The sequence below is a fragment of the Anopheles darlingi genome, chromosome 3 (assembly GCF_943734745.1).
Source record: "Anopheles darlingi chromosome 3, idAnoDarlMG_H_01, whole genome shotgun sequence".
NCBI classification, from domain to species: domain Eukaryota; kingdom Metazoa; phylum Arthropoda; class Insecta; order Diptera; family Culicidae; genus Anopheles; species Anopheles darlingi.
The window spans coordinates 58894210-58917965 of NC_064875.1; the positions used below are offsets into that span (position 1 = coordinate 58894210).

The 23756-nt window shown below is 50.7% G+C and overlaps 2 protein-coding genes across 8 annotated transcripts in view; one reads left to right on the forward strand and one right to left on the reverse strand.

The window, feature by feature from the left end:
• The window catches only part of LOC125953822 (protein draper), a 24025-nt gene extending 12629 nt beyond the window's left edge, over positions 1-11396 (forward strand). For 3 of the 6 annotated variants that reach the window (XM_049683611.1, XM_049683614.1, XM_049683613.1), the window contains 10 exons: positions 1708-2127; positions 2906-3201; positions 3277-3523; positions 3609-4079; positions 4199-4344; positions 4623-5045; positions 5193-5888; positions 7502-7873; positions 7950-8066; positions 8586-11396. In XM_049683611.1, coding sequence (XP_049539568.1) covers positions 1967-2127; positions 2906-3201; positions 3277-3523; positions 3609-4079; positions 4199-4344; positions 4623-5045; positions 5193-5888; positions 7502-7873; positions 7950-8066; positions 8586-9133 — 3477 coding nt within the window. In that variant the 5' untranslated portion in view covers positions 1708-1966 and the 3' untranslated portion in view covers positions 9134-11396. The remainder of the gene's footprint in view (positions 1-1707; positions 2128-2905; positions 3202-3276; positions 3524-3608; positions 4080-4198; positions 4345-4622; positions 5046-5192; positions 5889-7501; positions 7874-7949; positions 8067-8585) is intronic. The other 3 variants (XM_049683615.1, XM_049683616.1, XM_049683612.1) reach the window with 1 other exon arrangement.
• The window catches only part of LOC125953826 (mucin-19-like), a 24510-nt gene continuing 12128 nt past the window's right edge, over positions 11375-23756 (reverse strand). Inside the window, exons 2-4 of one of the 2 annotated variants that reach the window (XM_049683621.1) lie at positions 22281-22430; positions 18414-19390; positions 11375-13556 (exon numbers count right to left, since the gene is read on the reverse strand). In XM_049683621.1, coding sequence (XP_049539578.1) covers positions 13117-13556; positions 18414-19390; positions 22281-22430 — 1567 coding nt within the window. In that variant the 3' untranslated portion in view covers positions 11375-13116. The remainder of the gene's footprint in view (positions 13557-18413; positions 19391-22280; positions 22431-23756) is intronic. The other variant, XM_049683622.1, reaches the window with a different exon arrangement.

A 23756-nucleotide genomic window follows, 5' to 3' on the forward strand; every position in this document is an offset into this window, starting at 1 on the left:
CCGTTCTCTGTGCAGCCAGTTCTTGTCATAATCGGGCGTCGTTGGCCGTTGATTCTGAGGAGTCGTTGGCTGATATCCGTGTGTCGTCGTGCCCTCCGTACTTGCCCAACTCGTGCTGCATTTGAAAGCAGTTCCGTGAGCCAACAGTAGCCTCAATTATGACCAGGGGTGGGGTCCCTCTATGAGGGGAATAGGGCGATTGCAGTAAAATCTTCGAAGTATAAACAGAAGCAACACTTGTGTCCCTCCGAGATCGAGGTAGTAATTTTCTTGTTGACGACCTCGTTACTGGTGACGGGATTGGGTGTGATTCATTGCATCGAAGTGGCCTGGTAGTGGCCACGCATGTTCCGGAAGCCATTCTAGCGTTGGTGCTGCTGACGCTCGCCATTGCGCTAAGGCATCAAGTATCGGCAACAAATTACCTCACCCATAAAAAGCCAAAAGAGATCGGATTTCGGAATGCGTCACATTCCGTCGTCGCATGCGTCTTGGCGACAGTAGTTGGAGTTGCTTTCCCGCTTTTGTGGTTTATGGTACTCAACGTTGCTAACGTGATTGTTTGCAGCAAGCTTCCGCTCTTCGATCGAAGCTCCATTCACAAGCGTACGATCAGCAGTTTTTTTTTAATGACAAACATCATGCGGACGTGTTTGGATTATTTGTTTTCATTTTTCCCTCTTTCGAATCGAAGCCGTTGGCGGCGTGGCCACATGTCGATTGTACTCGGCCGTATCGAACGGTGGAACACAAAGAGGAAAGTGGCCCGTGCCATTACGATCACGCGCTGACTGAATGACTGATGGTTATTGGGCTCCAAGCGAAGACATATTGGAAGGGACCACGAGAATCCGTTCTGTAGTACCACACAACAAAGCAACAAAGCGCGATGGCATTGAGGATGGGCACCTTCTGGGGGTACCCTTTTGCCAGCAGAAGACGCCACAATCAGATCTCGCGATAAGCATGAGCGCTTACGCATGCGCTCTCGTGGTGTCAAGTGGTTACTTCCTGCTTTGGTTTGGTTCTATCAAACCGCCTGCGACCTGTCAATTCTACAGTTTTACGCTCCTTTCCCGTCTAGAATTGCGACATCACGGTGTTGCCACAACAGGTGTGCCGGTCGGATGGCACACTGCCCTCTCTCACACTTTGTCATTCCGCAGCCTGGAAACTCTTTTGCTAACAGTCGATGCTAATTAGTAGCTTCCACTTGTTCTCGCCCACCCATTCCCTAGTGTGTGCACCGTTAGACTCATGATAGCATTCTTCATTTCTTTCTCATTCGTAGATCGGTCGACGATGACGACAACGACGATGGTATGATTCAGCCAGCAACGATAGAATGAAACACGATCACCACACACGGCCGCAACGCCGGGAAGATCGCACTTGCTGGCAGGCTGCAGGCTGTAAATGGCAAACAATCGTGACAAGTGTTTGCAGTGGAACCTCTGTACAGCCGAGAACACCAGAACAAAGACTCAACATCGACGACAGTGTAGTGTGGCATGTTGTGCGCAAAATGCACCATGCGAAGCTGTACTTGTGATCGTATGTGGCAACACACGACGTCTGAGGCCGTTCTCTCACGACGACAACTAGTGATTGCGTAGTTGCATTAACTGGACGCAGGGCAATTTATGAATGAAATCTGTCTCTTCATGTCTCTCATCTATCTCTTTTTCTCTCTCTCTCTCCTCTTAGTAGACCGAGTAATGTGTCAGTGATTGGGACTAGTATGTGCGATCACTATTAGTGCGCTCTAGTGAACATTGAGAGAAGTGCCTCAGAAGAGACCAGTAGTTGTTGTGGTTCCAGTTTCCAGTCTAAGTGGTGAAGTTGCAGTTCGTGTTCGGGTTTCATTCGCGGTCCAGTTGCGTTGCGGTCACTTCGGAACGTTGTTGTAAAACTGGAGGGTCACTTCTAGCCACGCTCGCTCACAGGTGGTAGAGTAGAAGGCAGGATGCTAAAACCACGGTTACGTTACAACTGCTTACTGGCGGCGGTGATCTGTACTGCCCTTGTGCTGCTGGGATGCAGCATCGATAGCAGCGTGGCCGCGATAACCGACATTATCAAAGATGACCATCTGGAGGGACCGCACGTATGCAAGGAAGTAGAAAAGTAAGTCGAGATCTATTCGGGCTCGCTGGATAATGAGAGCCTGCTGAAAGCGCATTTGGGTAAAACCTTCGGCAAATTACCATGATGCTGCGTTTACAGTGATGTACACATGAGAAGCCCGCCGGTGGTGGTATCCTTTGTTTGGTCCACGATGAAAGGCCCCCGATGCAGGGAGATACTGACCAGCATGAGTAACGTAATTATAGCGGTTAGAGATAAACGGACAAATGTGGCAAGTGCTGTCCGGAATGGGAACTTTAGCGTGGAAGTTTCCATCTTGCCCAACAGCGCCGTATTGGATTATTGCGCGGCCATATAGCGGATGTAAATTGCAGGGAAAAGAGAAAGAGTATTATGCGCAGTGAAACTAATCGTTTGCTCGTTTTAGATTTAATGAAAATTGATCACTCTCTTGCCCATTTTGTTTTGATGTTGGTAAGCAACAATGAATGGCTAATCAAGGAAAGCCGATCTATTCTATTTTTTGTCCTTTTAAAATAGGAAGTTTGTTGAAAAGAGAAGATGCAGCATTAAGAATGAAGTGCTTAAGTTTAAAGAGTTCGAAAATAGCCAACAACTAGAAATCCCTTATTAGAATGGAAATGAAAGCAAAAGTGTAGTAGAAAAAGAGACGAAATGTTCGTTCAAAAGAGGGAGAAAATGAGTACTAGGGGAAATCGATAAGACAGGCGATTCAATTGCCGTCAGCGCCACGTTCAATCGCTATCTCTTCGACCACTTCTCTTTAACCCCGTATTTCTTGGTGTTATCGTTCCAGTTCGACGGTCACGATCACGATACCGCGCGAGGAAGCGTACCAGGAGCGGTACCAGAAGTGGTGTATCGGTATTCCACCGCGCTGTTCGGCGTACCGTATCAAGACGCGTACGATCAATGAAACCACAACCATCGTCAAGCAGCAGATCGTGAAGAAATGCTGCATCGGTTACACGGTCGGACCGGATGGTGTGCACTGCGTGGCGGAGTGTAAGGCTGGTTGCAAAAATGGCCAGTGCGTTGAGCCCGATACCTGCCGCTGCGATCAAGGTTACGCCGGCAAAACTTGTAATATTCGTAAGTATTCGAGGTGATGCTCATGGATCAAATGGGCCGATATAGTAACGCTCTCGCATCTCTCACTATTTGCAGAATGTCCACCGAATCTGTGGGGCTCGGATTGCTCCCAGCGTTGCAGCTGCAGGAACAACTCGACGTGCAACGCGGCGGACGGTAGCTGCGCATGCCAGCGTGGTTTTAAGGGCCGTTACTGCGAGGAGACGTGCAGTAGCGATCGGTTCGGCCAGGACTGTGCCGAGCTATGCCAGTGTCGCAACGGTGGCAAGTGTGATCACATTTCGGGCGAATGTTATTGTGCTGCCGGCTTCACGGGACCACTGTAAGGACTATTCTACCCCACTCTCTAGGAGCCCTTCCTAGCGTCACTCCACGATTCGGTACATTTCCTGTTTGTTTGATTTTAGTTGCACGGAAAGCTGCCCACCCGGAACGCATGGAGCCCAGTGTCAGTCCAAGTGTCGTTGCCAGAACGGTGGCAAATGTGATCCTGTGACGGGTGAGTGTGTCTGCCCGGCCGGCTACACCGGTACGGTATGTGCCAATCGCTGCCAGGCCAACTTCTATGGCGTAGGATGCGCGAAACGGTGCGAATGCTTCAACGGGGCCGACTGTAACCGGGTGACGGGCGAATGCCACTGTGTGCCCGGTTTTATGGGCGACAAGTGTCTCGATTCCTGTCCCCAAAATCGGTACGGTATCGGGTGTACCGAGACATGCCGCTGTTTAAATGGGGCCACCTGTAACACATCCGACGGCCAGTGTACATGTGCGGACGGTTGGACCGGTGCCGATTGTGGAACACGCATCTGCCCAAAGGATCGTTTCGGTGCTAACTGTACCGGGCTGTGCGAGTGCGACTGGAACAACACTGACATGTATGACCACTTTACACACTAGTCGTGTGACCAGGGGGGAAAAAACGTCTCGATAACGATCTTCCATTGTTTTGTTTTATATTCTTTCTTCGGTTCTGTTCGATCATCTCCGGGTGCAGGTGCCATCCGTGGACCGGAAAGTGCCAGTGTAAGGCGGGCTGGAGTAACAGTGCTTGCGATCGGCCCTGCCGTTTCCTGCGCTACGGTCAGGACTGTCAGCTGTCCTGCAAATGCAAAAACTCATCGCCCTGTTCACATATCGATGGTTTGTGCTTTTACTCCCGCTCTACTGTACTCCTCCTCCGCTAGTCTCTGTCATTCATTCTATTCCCATGTACTCCAATGGTGTGGTTATCGGTTTCCGTTCTTTCATTTCATTTCATAAGTAAAACCATTCTTCCTTTCACCTGTGTTTGTCCATTCCACTAATTTCTACTCACGCACTGAGCTGTATGTATTCTTCGTTTACTTATTATTTTTTATTAATTTTGCGTTTCTTTTTCTTTACTTTTTATCTTCGGTTTCATCGCCATCACCTGACAGGAACGTGCCTATGCATAGCCGGGTTCAAGGGAGATCAGTGTGAGGAACCGTGTGCGAACAATACGTACGGCCAAAACTGCAGCGAACGGTGCGAGTGCCTGAATGGAGCCACCTGTGAGGGTGACTCGGGCAAATGCATCTGCACGCCCGGCTGGCAAGGCATCAAGTGCGATCGGCCCTGCGACGCCATGCACTATGGGCCGGACTGTGCAAATGAGTGCCGCTGCCAGAACGGTGGTGTCTGTAACTCGGTCAATGGACAGTGCAGCTGCCCGGCCGGTTGGAGTGGCGAACTGTGCGAGAACAAGTGTATGCCGGGCCGGTTCGGTCAGAATTGTGCCCAGGTGTGCGATTGCCATATGGGCAACACGCTAGACTGCAACGTCACGACAGGCCGTTGTCGATGCAAGAATGATTGGGGTGGTGAGTGACCATCACTGGTGGAACCGGTGCCTTCTTTATTCTCTTCTCACGTCCGGAGGGATTCGTTTTTGGGGGTCTTGGGGTGCTATACAAACGCATGCAATCCGCATTGTTTTCTCATGTGTAACACTTGCTTTTCTTTTGCAGGAATTCGCTGTGAGAGTCGCTGCCCGCTTGGTTATTATGGTGAGAACTGTGATGAGATCTGTACCTGCCATAACAACTCGTCCTGCGATCCGACAACGGGTGATTGTATCTGTGCCAGTGGCTGGACCGGTGCGACGTGCAATGAACCCTGCCCGGCCGGTACCTTTGGGCACGGATGCCTGGAGAAGTGTCCGGATCAGAGTCGTGTCTGTAATCATATCACGGGCCAGTACAGCTGCCCACCGGGATACGTGGGACCAACGTGCGAGCATCCCTGCTCGTCCGGATTCTTTGGACAGGATTGCAAGCAACAGTGCAGCTGCAAGCACGGTGGCGAATGTTCGCACGTAACAGGCAAATGTCAGTGTCCACCCGGCTGGACCGGATCACTGTGCGAGACGGTGTGTGAGGATATGTTCTACGGCAAGAACTGCAGCCAACGGTGCAACTGCAACAACAATTCCAAATGTCGCAAGAACGATGGTACCTGCATCTGTGAAGCCGGCTGGATGGGCCCACGCTGCGCCGAGGTGTGCCCAGATGGATTCTACGGCAACCATTGCATGGAACAGTGCGTGTGTCCGCCCGGTAACTTTGTTTGTCATGCGGCAAAGGGATGCATCTGTGCGACCGGATACACGGGCAAACAATGCGACGAAGAGCTGGCTGGCCGGTTATTTGAGCAAAGGAACGAAGGTAAGCTTAGTTCACAGACGCAGGAATCGTTTATATTAAGAACAGGAATAACCCTTTAATCGTTTAATATGTTGGGATTTTTTGGAACCATTGTCCTTTTCTAAATATTCGTTTACCTTTGCGTTCGGCACTTCTAACCAAAAAGACACATCACCAGAGGCTTCTCCGCTGGAATCTAAAGAAGAAGTGTACACCGGAAGCACAGTGAAGCCGACGAGTGAACCTTCCAGGCCTGAAGATCCTCTTTTAAAGGTAGTCCCCATGGTACGCAGCATTTACGACATTTCGATCGAAATGGAAAACACATCCGAGATCCACAATCTGCACCATAGCGTTGCACACACTGACGATGAGCCACAAGAAGAGGAGCATCCCTCTGCTCGCTTTAATGTAACGATCAGTTTTCCACTCTATGCCGATCGTTTCTTGCTCCAGTATAATCGAACACATCCGCTAAAGCCTGGCTATCAAATATCGTTGGGATATCGGGATAGCGGTTTTCTCGACTTGACGTTGGTTCGCGTGAGCACTTACAGCACATTGGCACAAGCCGGGGCAGCGTCGAACGTGCTAGAAACCTTCATCAATACTACACGCTATGCGTACCGTCCTGTGGCGGTGCAGCAAAGCTCATCTGATGAGCCTGTTGTGACCGTTAACGTCTCTAGTTTCAATGTACAAGTAGAGAAGAATACCACAACAGAGTATGACTTTCAACTAAAGCAAGGCCAGACGATTGTCATTCGTTTAGTGAAGAATGTGCTACGTAAGGATGGTGCTGCAAATGGTGAAAACAACTCAACCGAAGGCCGGATTTCAAATAGTAATGAACTAGAGGGTCTAGACTATGGGGCAGCTGGAATAGCCGATGTGGATGTGCCGCCAAGTTCCACTGAACATTCGAAGCCATATGGGCGAACACCCTTTATGGAAGATGTGCTTCTACCAACCACCGGAACGGAAGGATACGATTCCGAATACCAAGAAACAGAGGCCAATACTCCATCAGGGAGTACTACTGATAGCACTGCTACCGAGCACGAATTGATTATTACGGAACAGGAAAGAAAACGAATGTCAACAGCATCCTTTTCGTACGCTGATGATCGCGCAAATGATAGAAAAGATCCTACAACCGAGCTATCCCAGACTGTACTCTCTCTAGGAGAAGACGAATACGGGTTTGTGGTAGTAACATCAGAGAATTCGCTAGATACTAGCTTCGGTAGCTACGATGAGATCGATAATGGCACAGCACAGCGTACCGATGAGACTTCTTCAGCCACCGGTAATGCAACGGATGATCCTGTTGCCGATCGCATCATCCGCCGTTCGGATCGGGATTTCGGTAATTTGTCGATGTCGATTTCGAATGCTTCTTGTGCGATTTGTCCCAGAGTGTAAGAGAGCGAGTGGTTTTATGTGTTCGATTCTATCGCTTTATGGATGCACATAAAGTCAAAGACCACCGCAGCAACAATCACGCCAATGCACTATAAGCACTTACAACATGAGCACAGAATGTTTTGTGCCGTATGTTTGTGTGTTAGTGTTCGATCTAAAACACAACCACGCCAAAGTTCTAAACAAAACAATCCATTTCGTTCTTACAGCTGGCAGCAGTGGTACAGTTTGGACGATCGTCATGCTGGTACTGTTCTCCTGTGTTGTCGTCGCGATTATGTTGTACTATCGTCGGCGAGTAGCTAACCTACGAGCCGAAGTGAACCACGTCGTAAACTACATGACGCAGGAGCAACCGAGCCACTTCGACAATCCGGTATACTCCCGTACTACTACCGCTTCCGGACCGACGGCGAACGGTAGTGCGATACCGCCGCTCGATGCACGCACCGGTTTACTGCGCACCATGATACCGAATAACATTTTCCCTTCGCTCGCTTCGAACGGACGTCGGCAGGCGGCACCAGCCAGCCACGACAAGTATAGCTACCCCGACAACAACGAGTACGGAACGGGACAAAGTAAGATAGTAACAAGCGCTAATAGAAAAATAACAAAACCCAGGGTATTAATTCTCCGTTTTTTTGACATTTTTAGCTTACTCCATCCAATACCACCCGGATAATGATTTGAAAAATCTCGAGGCGGATTTGACCAATCCCAATTACTACAAGGATCACGTGTACGATGAGATCGGACTCAAGGATTCGATTGGTAAGGAACTCTCACTATGGGCAAATGAGCTGTGTATTACAAACATTGCATGCAATCATCAATCCTTCGAAGTACACGACCATAGGTCGATTGAAATGAGAATCTATTCCTTTTCATTTTGTACGGAAGAAATAGTGAAATCGATGTTAATGTTGGGATCAGATTCCTGTCCTTTTTAATGCCCTCCACACTCTAAGTAGCCATTGAGTATCAACTCAGTTATAGTACCGCTAGGTGTACTTGGATAGTGCACCAAATATTAACAAAATATCACAGCTTACCTGAAACGTCAATGATCAATTTAGCATGTGCTCTTCAATTCTCATATGGATTGATATCAATTTCTCTCTCGCGCATGCAGCACATCCAGTACAGCGTGCATATCCGCTCAACATTTGTAAGTCTCGGGAATCGAAAAGATTCTACCACGGCCCACGACTTAATGAATACAGCTAATTCCCTTTTACCGATCTTAAAAATGCGTATGCTAATCGATCGCTGATTTCTTCTCCTTTGCAGACACCGAGTACGACCACCTGGATTACTCGCGTGCTGGCAGTTCGCACAAGGCGCACTACTTCCGGATGACTGACGATAGCATGATGGCTCCCGGTGCTTCGCCGATACCACCAAACATTGCTCCGCACGATGGTTCTCCCAAACCGATCAATGGCGTTATCAACAATCTATCCGCACCGCGTCATGGTTACATCAACCAAACACCGACAACCTCTGCACTGCCGATCGTCACCACTACCGCTAACACGACCTCGTCCACCACAAACGATCTCCATTCATCATCGTCCAATTCATCACCTACACCACCATCCTCTCCGCCAGGGCTTGCGTACAACCGTGTCCATGATCGCGATTCCAACAGTTCCACCCTGACGACGACCACGTTGCAGTGTGAAGATGTGGAACCGAATGATGACGGTATTGCTGCGGGTATATACGTACCGATGCAAGCGACCGGTCGCTCCCACGTGGGCTCTGAGGACCAGTTCGCTGGCCCTTCCGGTACGGGATCGAAAATTCCCGATCATCAGCTTAACATTAAGGAGTAGTGCGGGTGCCAGCATAGTCCTACTAGCATAGTATCTGCTCCAAAGCGGTTCTCTACCATTCAGATTAGCTGATAAGGGATACCATTTTAATATGCATTTGTGTGTGATATCAGGATGGAAACTATTGGAATAATTTCCCGGGTTGTGCTCTACGGTTCCACTCAAGCGTAGATGAGCGCCCTTTCGTCGAGCGAATCGATAGCCTAGTTCGGTAATCCTTCAGTTAGCCAATTAAGTGTGCGTTTTTGTGCTAGGTTTAAGGGCAAAGGGAGGATGCCGCTCTTCTCCTCCTCCGTTTCGTGCATTCCGTATATCTCTGCTCGCTCATACTCTTGTTCCTTCTTTTTTACGATCTGTCCTACGCATGAGTTTGATGTGTGTGTGTTTCAATCAGTCTTTCCGTGTCCCCTTATACATATTTTTGATAAATTTAGGTAAGGCTGAAGCAAGGACGTTTACTACTGATATTGTCACGATAATGAACGGGATTGCGCAGAACAGTAGCAGAGTTCGTTTGCAATCCAAGCCCGTAGAGACCGTTTCGTTTAGAACTTGGAGACGTTTGAAACCGTGGAGCTTTAATGGAAAAAAGGCCAATTTTATCTTGTTTTTATAGTTTTGTTAGGGAACAAGCGACTGCAAAACCACCCTTTTATCTGAATATTTTGAGAACATAAACAATTGTTTTGTTATTTAGTTTTAGGCATCAGATCTGATTTCTTTGTCAGTATTTTTTTTCAGTAAAATTGTCAACGAAAAATCCATCCAACATCCAACAGCAGTTAAAATTCTAGAGGCATCTTGCTTTTTTAATTATCATATTTTCCGCCTGCTGTTATTTCAGAAATTTAAAATTTTTATAATTGTTCCAACCAGTATCTAGGCGAATGTAGAAAATTGATTTTGATATTTATGCTACGGTGGCTACGCCTTTAATTTTTTTTGTGAAATACGAACTGCAATTTGACATTTATTGTCAAGCAGAAGCTGAAGTATAGTAAGGATGAGTGCGTCCTTGGTTCTAAATGAAACGCTCTCCCAAGGGGAAGAACGGATCGGTATTTCGTGCCAAAAGTAGAGCGAATATTTAGTCGACAAACAAACGTAATGTAAGGCAATAACAAGGCAAAAACAAAAGCGAAGGGACGTTGTGGAATCTAGATCAATATACTGGAAGCAGATAGGCCATGGGCCACATCTCTCATAGCAGCGGTTATTCACCTGCGCCGCCGGTGGAGCGCATTGTATTGTGAAATTGAAACATTTTATCAAAAGCAAGATAAGATATTTTGAACCAAAACCATATTTACTTGCAAACTCGAAGGTGTTTTTTTACGGCAAAGAGCGAAGCAGATGGACGGAAATTAAACGGATTATATTTACTGATACCGGATGCTGGTGGAGGGAATGCAGGAGCTATCGTTGGTTACAAGGCGCTTAGGGTCATCGTTATCGCCGTGTTGCGTGTCGTTAGTCCTCAGTCTCGTAAGAATGGATCAAATGTTTAGGAATGTAACCGTATTAGATCTCTACTTTTTCCACAGTGTGTGTTTGTGTGTCCTATGCCAGAGAAGGGGAGAAGGACCCTTGGATCCTGTGACTCTGGATGTGTGTTCTACGAGCCAACCATCCACAATCGAATCCCCATTAATCATCGAAACCGAAAGTCAATCGAAGCGAGTTAAGAAGGGTTAGCGTTAAGAAGCCAGGAAGAAAAGTAGATTTAAGGAGAGACGTCGTTCTGTGTCCTGGCAGATTTCATTTTAAATGCCATGCTCTTCTTAGAGAAAAAAAATCCAATTTAGCATTTGACAAAACAAAAGCAATAATAAAAGAGTATAAACGAGTGAGAGGAGAAATCGAGAGAAGACAAGGTAGCATAATTGCAGAATGCGTCTAAAGCGTACTATCTATTTGTTGATCTGTAAAGAAGAAAATTTATGGGAAATTCTTATGCAATACTGTTATAACTATTCTATACATACACACACCAACAAAATAAAACAGAATGTGGCGCTCGAATGAGAATGTGAGGGTACCATATGGTGTCCCCAGAACTGAGCTTTGGGAATGTAGTAAATCGAGACAAAACGAAACAAACGGTTCAATAAAAACGTTCGCTTGGTGCAAACCTACAGTCATTCCGTGTCTGTGTCCCAGAAAATGGAAAACCCAGTAATAGACAGTTCTACCAGATTGAGAGTGACAAAAAAACAAACCAAGTAGACGGAGCATTTAAATAGATTCTTAATGTTTTATTACTCCTTAGTCAACTTCATATGCATGTTCTCCTCCGGTTCACCGCACGCTAACGCCCACTCGTTTGGCCTTTTGTAAATAATTGCATTTTCATCCTTGGCTCGCCCTTCTCTCACAGTCCTAATGGCATGATGATGGCAACGCACATACCACCACACCAAGCACATATATCCCGGGGGTCAAGAGTTCTACGACTTATGGTGTGTAGAGCCTACTGATCTTTCTCTCTCTCTCTCTTTTTCTAGTGTACTACTACTGACGATCCCGTACTAGCACTTTCTCTATCGCTGTGTCGCTCTCTCTCTCTCTCTCTCTCTCTCTCACTGGTATGGTAACGTTCGTTAATCGTGCAACACCTTTCTCCGTATCGAGCTCTGCAAAGACGATCCGGATTACGATTTTTATTTGTAGTCTTATGTGTTTTTGTCCTTGGCAAAAATCTGTTTCCTAGCTACTTTTCTACCATTCCTGCAAGGGGTCGTCTTGCCTTGCGCTGAGAAACCTGTGTTCCTGTGTCTGATTGTTTCTTCCTGAGGTCTGAGAACCAAAAGAGAATCACGTTGTTGTACCGCTGCTGCTCTGCGGCGGCACTAAGAGTGAATTCTCGGATAAGGATTTTTCCTTTATTCATTTTGTCCAAAACGAAAGAGAGAGAGAGAGAGAAACAGATAGAACTTGCACGTGAGATTGCGGTTCCCTATCAAAGATAGGTCGCTTCGTTCCGCGCTTATCAAAGTTATATCCTCAACATTCCTTTCTGTCCTGTTACCGCTGCTGCTGTAGCTGGTTGGTGCTTAAACCACCAGATACGCACACGACCGATGAGGGTTTTAATATCCTTCTCTTTCCTTCCCTCGCCCTAGTGACAGCCAAGGGTTCCCCTTCCCTATCCCTTAACGCTAGTCCCTGTCCCCGCCGAATCCGAAAAAAAAATTATCCCAAAATTGATTACCATAAATTGCATAGACGTATTATCTAATAGATGTTTCTCTATGATAGGGTGCTTGCCAATTTAAATATAACCCATGCTTTAAAGGACACACCTTCCTATACCTCGACGGCTACTTTTTCTCACTATTCCACTCCCCTCCTCCTTCCGTTACTAATACTCCGTTTGCCCAAAAAGTGAAACAAAAAAGAAACAGAAACACCCAAAATCCTCATCGACCGAACCCCGGCCATACTGCTGTGTATGGCATCGCATTGTGTTGTCCCCTGCGCTACATTAACTAACCACCCAACGACCTCACAATAAATCCACCCCCTCCCTACCCCTCCCTTCCTCTTGTTTCTTTTGGACTAGCCTAGCTAAACGTTATCGATCTAGTTCTACATGCTCGATCACCACCCGACCCTCGTCCGATCACCTTCCTTACACACGCACAAACACGCGCACACGCACCCAAGCGTGTGGCTACACATTACTGGCTCTCTCTCTTTTTCTCTCTCTTCCTCTCTCTCTCTCTCTCTCTCTTTCGCTTATGGGCTCGTCGGCACTCCGTCCAATCGTCACCGGTACGCACTTAAGCCTAGTATCATCGACATCATCATCATCATCATCATCATCATCATCATCCCACTCATCCACTCCTCACACCACTCCCCCTCATCATCAGGGCAGGCCAGGCGGCGGTGGCGGCAGCACCGACGGTGGCTTGTGGAATGTGTTGCAGGAGCAGCGTACGGCGAGCGAGGGAGGAGGGGACGGTGCCCGGCTGTGCGCATCATTTCTCCTTGAGCAGCAGGTTCAGGAAGTCGATCTCGCCCTGCAGCTGCTTCATGGCCTTGTTCTGGTTCTTCACGATCTTCCGGCAGGCGAACAGTTCCTTCAGCGTCAGCTCGTACTTCTGCTTGTAGTCGACCTGCCCCCCATCTTTGTCGTCCGGGCTGACCGCACCGCCACCGTTGGCGTTCACATTGTGGATGTTGTTGTTGTTGATCGTCGTCGTTGCCGATCTGCCGATCGTCGGGCTCAATGCTGTCGTTGTCGTCGTGGAGGAGACGCTATTACCGAGATTGGCCGGTGTAACGGTGAGCTGAGATTTCAGGGCGAGCGGTATGACCTCCTCCACCTTACGGGTCACTTTCTTCAGCTGGCGCCGGTAGGCGGCATACTCTTCATCGGCCGATGTTGGTCCATTGCTCGAGTCACCCTCGGATGATTCTGCGGAAAACGGAGAAAAAAAAGGAGAAGAAGAAAAACGAAGACGTTAGTTCAGTCGAGGGGATTACAGATTCCGTGTTTGGGTTGTGTCGATCATCAGCACTAGTCTAGTCTTATCACCATTGCCTTGCGCACACACACACGTACGCGGGAGTACGCGGTTCCGATAAGGTATCGGCAAGCGTGCGGTCGATTTCTGTGTATCTGTCCCTCTGCCCAATCAGCAACAAAGTAGTGAGCAGGGGGAGGGGAGAGCGAGTTAGTGACAAGGTGCGGTTTGTGGTGACCATCCCATATCAGATAAACCCCCCCCAGTTCCTGGTTCACAGAGAGACTGTGCCGCGTACCAGGAAAATTCCCACGCTTCCTCTGGCTCTCCGGCTCTGATCTAGGGGATCTCCGTTGCCTAGTGACCGGACCGAAGAAGCACCATAACGGTGGAAGAAGCAGGAACCTGTTTTATTTTTTCGCGTGCCACGGATGCAACAGACATTAGATGCACCACCACTACCATCATCATCAGCACAACAACTCCAAGAGTCAAGGTCAAACCGAACGGTGCACGCAGCAACCACGAAGAGGATCGTCCGAGAGGCCAAACGGTTGCGATCTTGCGTTGAGCAAGAGCACACCACTAAAGCATATAACCGGTTCCGGAGTGGCCACCGTAATGGCCGTGGACACTAGGGCGATCGATCGGCGGCGATTAGGCCTCCTCCTCCTCCGCCGTCTTGGAATGAAAAAAAAAACCACGACCACGGTTGAAAAAGGTACGCCATGGGGAGACGTACGGCGGGAGGCAACACGTGTTCACTATTGCGGTGCGCACGTCGCCTACTTGTCGTGACTTGCCGGAGGAATGTTTCCGTTGGTACCCCAGGTGTAAACACGTGCTTGTCGGCTGGAGAGGACGCGACACATGCACACATACACAAACGGGCGCGTGCAGCACATTGCAATTAGAGGAATCAACCTGTTTCTGGTTCCGCTCTGGATGATGACTCCTGCTGGAACAATTGCATTGCAACCCGGCGAGCCAGGACACTGTGTTTTGCTTCATTGAACTTTTTGACACTTTTAGAACTTTTAGACGACAAAAATCGATTAATAACGAACGAATCGAAGCAACGAAAAGCAAGAGGAAATGGCCAAATTCGCTCGATAGCTCTAGCGCTTAATAAATTAGCGTAATTATTCTGATAAATATTGATTAATCAAAGATTAATTTTATCACAATTCGCTTGGACTAAAGAAAAACCATGTTCATCAAAGCAAACAGTGATGTTCAGCAGTGATGCTTCGAATGGAATTATTAAAGAAAAACCAAATTAAATCAAAGCCCATGGGCAAGTAAGTGATCGCGGCATTTGTAGTTTTATGAATATAACATTCATTAATCATAATTACCGTACCAGGTTTCACGCTAAACGAAACGATGGAGTCCACCGGCTGTGGTAGTTCCGTAGCGAAATTAATCACTTTCCATCTCGCGTTTTTTTTTTCCAAAGCATGCTCTTCTCCTTTTTCTTTAGCCAAAAAATAAAAATCACCAACAAAGTACCCCGAAGAGAAGCTCCATTAGTGGGTCAAAGAGCCAAATTGCATATTCCATAAACGGAGAAACAATTAGTTAAAGAGCACCATGAGGGAATGTGGTATGCGAAGACTTCAAAAGCAAATCGTGAAGAAAAAGAAAGGTGGAGACAAAAAGCGGAAAAGTAGACACCACCTACCCTCCCCCCACACCAGCCCCACACCCCACCCCAGCAACATAACGCGATGCAAAGCTAGAAATGGAAAGAAAGGAAGAGTCAAAACAAAAAACCACAAACACGCTCGGTAAAGAAGTTACGCAGAAACACACAAACACACACGCACACACACACATACAGCGCGCGCCGACATAAATGACTGGCCGAGCGACCACGTGGTGCGCGATTGCCTCTTTGCGGCAACAACGACGACGACGGCGATGACGACGACGACCTTCTATGCAAACGCAACATCACACAGCGAGTGCAGCACGTAGAAGAAGAAATTGTAGCGCCCCCGGGGGGGGGGGGGGGGAGAGGGTGGTTTGGTAACGGGTTGTGTGGTGCACTAACACACAACAAAGCACCGGTGGCCCACTATTTCACCCCGGGCCCGGGGGGGAGGCACATAGAATCGGTGAATCAAAACAAAAACCCCCAACACACACACACACACCTCTCTCGGTCACTGGCTATCTCTTTCACTCCCTCCTGTTGCATCTTCTACATCGCGATCAGCGCGCGACCACCGAACGGATTAGTTTCGCTCTCTTGTGGCTTGTGTCTTGACGACGTGCGCTCTCTTTCTCTCTCTCTCTCGCGCTCAATCTTGCTGCGGTTGTGTATGCCAAGGGCAATCGCTCTTTGCGGTTGTGCTCTGCCATCGCCGCCGCCGCCATCCAATCAAACGGTCAACACAAGGGGAGAGGGGGAAGGGGGGGGGGGCACGATCCGGACGAACGCAATCAAAGCAATAAAAGGAACGGGTAATCGCGGTAGAGAGGTGGTGGAACGGAACTTCACTTTCATCCACGACGGGCACCACACAACCACCATCAAGAGACAGCTGAGAGAGCAGCAGCAGGCGGGGTGTTTGGGCTGTTGACTTCGTTGTCATGACGGTCTGATCGTCGCCGTCGTCGCCGCCGTCTTCGTTATCATCGTTTGTAATCGTAAACAAATCGATGCAGATGTCTTTCTCTCTTTCTCTGCATGCAGGCGTTGTGTGTGTGTGTGTGTGCGTTTGTTGACACACGACACCAACCACTCCCCCACCCGGGGGGGAAGGGAGTATCAAACAGGTGTGTGCGGGCATCAACAGGACATTTCCTGAGCGAGAGATTTCTCGTGGTCGATGGATTGTAACGAACGCGCAGCCGCCGCACACACTCGGTCGTAATAGTAGTCGTCGTCGTTGGTTGTCGTTGGTTACGACGTGGTGGTCGTGGCCAACTCTTCCTTTGTTTTGCCTGTCACACATGCAGCTGTCTGTCGGTCTGCTTGACCGGCGTCGTGGAAAAACCAACGCGATGGAATCTTTTCTTCCACCTTCGGAATGGCATCTCTTCGCGTAGTATGACCGCACGTCCAGGCACCAGAGCGATTGGAGTTTCAATTTCAGGGGGACGGCACGTACAGTAAGCTCAGCTGCCTGGGGTGCCCCTGCCAAGAGATACTTCTTCTGGAAAACATTCCAGAGGTTGGCAGCCAACCACCAGCGATCGTTGGACGCCTGCTGATAGGTGGTGCCTTAATTTATGCGCGAATCGCGAAGCTGAAGATGTGTTGTCCCCCCTCGCTGGCGGTGGAAGCGCAGGAGGACCAAGAGTCAAAACCAAGTCCGAAACCAAGGTCAAATCGGCGCCATAACATACCCAAGCGCGGCTCGCTCCAGGCCTCACTAGCGATTTTTTTTGTTTTTGCCGAGGGGAATAGGCCGACAGACAAAGAACGGACGAACGAACGAACGAAGAACCGAACTGCGGACCGAACGCCAAAAAGGCGCTCTACACGCATGACGCACGTCTCGTGTGCGTGTGCCTTGGTGTGTGTGTTCTAAGGCGCATGTATGGGTGTAACCGAACCGTTCCCGTGGTGCTATTCTTGGTGGTGCGGTACGGTGCGGACGGAAGGACGAGCATGATGAACAAGGCGCCGCGCGGTAAGCAATGGGATGTATGTAGGTCATGCATGCTTCGATATTAAGAAAAAAAAGCAAAGAAAGAAAGGCATCAACACAACAGCAACCAGCAGAAGCAACCGTAGCCACAGCACAGCGCAAACAATGGTACTGTCCACCCCTCGCTGTGGTGTGACAAACACACACACACACACGCGGTAGCCATCAGTCAGCGCCGCATGCTGAAGGAGGTGCAGGATGAGTCATTCAGATCCAAATCAGGATGCAAAAAGGGGAGGAAGAAGGTACACTTCCACTTTCACATCGCGTAACATGAAGCAACAGTTGGCTTGCAATGGTCCATTGGCCTACAAATACACACACACATACGAACACACACGCACCAGTCGGCGAAGGATATGTTATGTCCTTATTGCGCCATCATATCCGTTGGTTCGTATTGCGCAACACATGTGTGTCTCGGGGACTCGGGTCTATTTGGGTTATGAGTTTTTGTGAATGAAGCATCCTGCTCTGTATGAAGAGAGAGAGAGAGAGTGAGAGTGACACTCTCTATGAGTTGATTAGTAGTTCTTCTTGAGGGATATCAGTGTTCAAATACTTCTCTCCCTTTAGTCCGACGTAATACTATCCAAGTATTCAACAAGAAGAAGTGACCGATGTACTAATACGCCCTCCATCAGATCAATGGACATCCATTGTTGCTAGCGCGACATGAATCGCTATTGGTCTCGCCATTGTAAAGAAGGAGAAGTACGACCCGACCGTTCGAAGACAAAGAGACACTGAAGACGCCAGACCCATGAGTCATTCAAACGATTAAAACCCTTTAGAGGAACCTTAGCTTCGAGCTTCAATGTTAGCCTCATCGCACCAGTTGCACCAAATGCGGTAGTGATACCATCAAGTTCAAGATTGATGTTATGCACTAGACTAGATGCTACTTCCTACTACCACCACCACCACCACCACCAGCAAACCGGACGCATAAATCCTCGAAACCTGTTTGGAAGACCGCTTTGCTTGAAAAAAACGGTGATTTGATTCTGTGGGAATTCCGCTTTGCGATTGCGCGGTTCTGTTTCTGTCTCCCGATCAGCAGCAACTTCCCCACATTGGCATTGGAAGTATGGGATTCCTGCTAGCGAGTCCCGCATCGAGTGCCGCGCAACAACAACAACTCACCTGCACCGCTCAGCGTGTCGATGTCCATCATGTTGATACCGTAGTCACTGCCGCTCCCGTTGTAGTCCTCCCGCGAGCTGCGTTTACCCAGCAACGATGGTTTCTGGCTCTGGTGCTGATGGTTGTTGTTGCTCACGTTATTGTTATTGTTGTTGAGCGTGAGCCGCTTGGAAGAGGGTGGCGCCACCGCCGCCGCCGCACCACCACCGTTAGCACCGTTGCTTGGCGGCGTCGTCGTCGCTGTTGTCGTCGTGTTACCGATCGGAACGAGCGAATGAGGAGCGCGTGTAACGGATGTCGTGACACCAGCAGCACCAGCACCACCAGTGGTCGGTGTGATGGACAATTGTTTAGCAGTGGCGTGGCTAGCGGCGGCGGCCGCGGCCGCCTTGCGCTGTTGCTCCTTGATCTGCTGCTGGCGCTGGATGAGATTGGCGAGGGCACCGGTAGGGGTCGCCAGTGGTGGTACGGCACGGTTACGCTTGGCCGAAACCGGGCCACTACCACCACCACCAGTGGCCGCCGGGGGCGTCGTCGACGTTGCGGTCGTAGACGACGTCGCCGAAGTCACACCACTGCTCTGCAGGTTGCTGCCGCTGTTGCTGCTGCTGTTGTTGTTAGTGGTTGGAGCAGCTGGTGCAGGCGCGGTACGCTTTAGATTGAGCGGGACGGAGTGGTGGTTACTGGCGGCGGCTTGCGCTTGGGCGGCCGCCGCAATGGCAGCCGCATAGAACAGCGAGAGGTGCTCGGCGGGCAGCGGAGTCCCACCGCCGGCCATCGAGGCCACGGCCGCCGTCAACAGCTTCTCGTCGATCGGTGATCCAGTGCCATTGCTACTACCACTTCCACCACCACCACCACCACCACCAGCGCCGTTGCCGGTGGTGACCGTCGTGGTGACTCCATTCAGTGGGGACGAGGCCGATTTCGGTTCCTTGCTTGCGGGATTCACCGTTGGGATCGAGCCTTTCTTCAGTCTAGTCCCCGAAAGAGCCACAAAAATTGTCCAGTACGTCGTGTTGACCGTTTGACATACATCATCATCAACCATCAGCAGCAGCGGCAGCGGCAACAACAACAGCGGGTCATCATCATTGGGGACGGCGACGTGCCAATTGCGCCGAAACACACACACACACACGAGCGTGTGCACGCACCGAGACCGAGACCGAGGCGCAGATAAATGGCCGTGAAGGTGATCGACGACGACGACGACAACGACGGCGGCGACGTATTATGCCGTGTGTGCCGAGGAATCGCGGCGATTTTTTTGGTGTCCGTGTTTCGTTCGTTTCGTTTCGTTTCGGCCACAGCAGCAGCGGCATCGTAGTACGCGCAAGGACATCGGGAGGTCACACCACCACAGGATCGATTCGAGGGGCCAGTCGAGGGTTCCCAGACCAAGCCAGATTATCGCCAGTGTTCGAAGAGCACAGAGCACATGAAAAGAAACAGAGAGCGAGAAAGAGAGAAGGAAGAGATCGTTAGTATCTTGCAGCGCCATTGCAGGTCCACAGCATCCATCCAGCATCCTTACAGCATCCACAACTCCTTCTCTTGCCATTCCACCCCACCCCCCCAATACCCGCTCCTCTACGTCTACGTCTGCTGTCTGGTGGCATGTTGCTGATGGCTTTATTGCTTTGCGAGAACTCCGCGAGTGGTCCGTGGTCGCGGATCCTGGTGCGCTTTTCGGCGGGTGGGGGCGGTCTGGGACCCTACCACCACCGATATATTTCAGTGGCTGTCTTATTCTGTCTGTTTTTTTTTCGAGAGGAGAACCTCAGTCCAGTCCACTCCAGTCACGCACGCGTTTGGCTCGCGAACGCGAAGAGGCCATAAACAGCCCCTAGTAGCCAGCGGGCAAAGACGACAACAAACACACCACAGGCGACGACACTGGCGGCGATGCCGGCTGTTGAGGTGGCGCAAGGCCAGCAAGGTCCACACACCACGCCGCCAGGTCGTCGAAGCAACCAGCAGCAGTAGCAGCATCATCAACGATACGCAGCAACCGGTCCCCCACCCCCTGATGATGGTGGTAGTGTCCGACACTGCTGCTGCTGCTGTTGCTACTGTTGCTGGTATTCAGGCTTTATGATGTGTCCGAACTCACTGTGGTCTGAACTGGAGATGGCCGGATCCCAGCTCCTGTACAGCAGCAGCAAGAGGATCAAGGCGTAGGTGCCTGACTGCGCATACTCCCCCTCCCTCCCCTCCCAATACCCCCACAATGGCCCAAAAAAGGGTGAATGAGGTCGCAGCAGCAGCCGCCACCACCTAGGTGGTAACCTGTAGCTGCGGTCGCCATCGTCGTCGTCAGTCGTCGTCGTCAGTCGTCGCGGGTATTCGGAGACCGTCAAGCACTCCAGCAATACCCCTATAGAAAGGGGACCGGAGGGGGGTGAGGGTGTTGAAGTGAGGGAGGGAAATCGATTAACATGAAGGTGCTCGAAAGGTCGTGCGCGAGGGGGGGGGGGGAGGGTGCACCCTCCAACCCCTTCCCTCGATAGCGGAAACGACCGATCCATCCCTCCATCCGCGATCGTCGCCATCGTCAGCTCGCAGCGAGCAAACGGAGTCCGTCCGTGAGTTATTTTCGCGGGTGTCTGGTGTCGTCTTCCCCCTTACCCCAGCGCCACACACACACACACTATCTGTCTCTCTCTCGCTCCTGCTCGCTCTTCGAGCCGTTCGGCGAGCAGATCGTCTGAGGTATTTTTTTTTTGTGTATGTCGCCAACCAGCCAGCTAGTAATCCAGCCAGCCGAGCCAGCGAACCAGTCAACACACACGCCACTCAGACGCCAGCCAGCAACGCATGTGTGTCCCCTACCCCGTGGAAGAGGGTATTGGGTGGAGTGGTAAGCGGCAGCCAGGAGGGGGTTCCTACTGGCCTGCGAGCGACCTGGAAGTCGGACCTTTTTGCCTGCTGCCTGCTGCCTGCTGGCTGGCGGCTGCCGGAGCGCTGGCTGGAGGAGTTTCTGTCCAATTTTTTATTTTTTTACTTTTTTTTTGGTTTGGTTATCCTCCTCCTTCTCCTCCTCTTTTCCTCATCTACCCCATTTTTTATCGTCGTCTTTGCGACCAACAAAAGGCCAGGGGGGGAGAGGGAGACGACGACGACGGCGACGACGGCGAAGAAGCAGAAACGGCAAGAAAGGCCGAAAATACCTGCGCCCAAAACGCCCGGTAAGATGATGCTGTATACACCAGGGAAGCTGATGTTTTATGGGGGGCCGAAGGGGGAACTTGAGGTCCGGAAGGTGGGGGGTGGGAGCGCAAAAACTGGTGCCGCGTGGAATATGAATATCGCCCCGCGCCAGCCCGTTTGGACACAACGACACACAGCGATCGTACGTCACATTATTCGTGGCGTGGCGCAGGCAAACGGGGAGTGTGAGCTGGTGAGCGTGGTGCTGTTGGGGGGGTGGGGTGCTGGATGCCGGTTTCCAATTAACACCAATGGGGCCACCACCAGCAACGGCAGCAGACGACTCCGAGCACCACTCCGAGAGGCGAGGTGAACATCCACATCCTGAACGACCACAACGCGCTACTAGAACCCGGTATAAGGGGAGGGGTGGGAATGAGAGGCCAGCTAGCCATCACTAGTAGCGAGTCGTGTCTCTCGCTCTTATTCTAGCCCTACGTCCGGTCGGTCGGTCGCTGGTCGAGTTTTTGGAGTCGTGCGCAATACACACACGCCAAAGGTCCAAAGGTCTCACACGTGGACCACGGTACCGCGATCATCATCAACGCCATCACCAGTATCCGGTCGCTGGCGACTGATGGCGGTACTGGAGGGAGGGGCCAAGGATTCGAGATCGACCAACTGCGTGGTGGCGAGCAGGGCTGTCGTACTTACCCTTGGCTGTAGAGGTTCGGATTGTTGAAGTCGTTCGGCTGGAAGTGGTCCGAGCAGATGCGGGAGCTTTTGTACAGATACTCGGGCCCATTTTCGTCGTACTTTTTGTACAGTTCCGGCCGGTTACAGAAGTCGACCCACTTTTTGCAGCTGCAGGGAAGAGAGAAAAAGGGAGAGAGAGAGAGAGAATGAAGTTAGTAAATGATGGATGAGGTAGTTGCTGGCAGAAATGGAGACGGTATACTGGAGTTGATCAAGAGTTTGGTCTACAAGTAGTTCAAGGATCCTCGGAACTTCCGGAGTAAGTTCCTTGGGAACTTCTTCTCCAAGATCCTCAGAATTTTTGACTTCAGTTTGAGGTTCTTCCCGGAAGAAGGTTCAAGGTAAAGCCGTTCTGCCGCGGAAATCCCAGCCCAATGTGCCACCGGGGACAAAGGAATTTCGGTTCCTCCCGCGGTTCAAACGCAGTATAACCAGACATGGGGGGAGGGGTGGCGCCCCATCCCCCTGCTTCTGGTCGGAGTGAGATCGGACGTTTCGTAATCACTGCCAATGAGCAGTGCCAACACAACCCCATACAGCGCGCGCGACCGCCGGTGCTACGTGCGCTGCGCGCACACACCAGAAGGGCGATCGCCACCAATGACGCCAACAGCAGCAGCAGCAGCAACAGCAACAGTCAAAAGGGGCCAAGAGGGAGGTCGGGACCATCATCATCATCATCATCATCACCAACGCAGACCCCTTCCCTCCATCGCGGAGAGAAATCGCGTTTTCGGTACCGAATGGGGCACAATGACCGAGACATCGACGTGCGCACACACACACGCACACAACCAGCCAGCCAGCTAGCTAGCTAGCCAGGCTAACCGACCTCCTCCCCCAACTCCCGGGGGGCGTTCGGGCCGTTCTGGGCGTCGCCCGTTGTCGTTGACTGATGCGCGCCCGCCATCAGTCGCTGGCGGTTGCGTGAGTGTACTAAGTGGCGTGCGAGAGAGAGAGAGAGTGCGAGGTACGTTCCGGGATGATGTGTATCGCACCAGGCAACGGGGCCAGTCAGCCAGCTAGCCAGCTCCAAAACGACGAACGAACGAACGAACGAACCAACCGAAACCAACCAACAACTGATCGATCAGTCAAGTGTGGAGTGGAGTAGTGGAGGACACACCACACCAGAACCGGGCGGAAACCACAAACAACCAGCACACACAGACACACAGACACACACATGCACGCACCAGGCACCAGCTCAGAGACAGGCCACTGCAGTACAGAGTGCGCGCGCGATAAGCACGCGGCGGTACTGGGGCAAAGCAACAGCCGCGCATTTATCGCCCCCGGGGGTGGCGACGGTTGGTGGGCCTCAGAGAGCTCTCGATGGCGGGTGCGCGCCCCGTACTGCTGCTGCTGCTGCTACTTTGGTGACCGATGATGGTGACAGCATGAGTACAGGGCATGAAGCAATGAACAATGGAA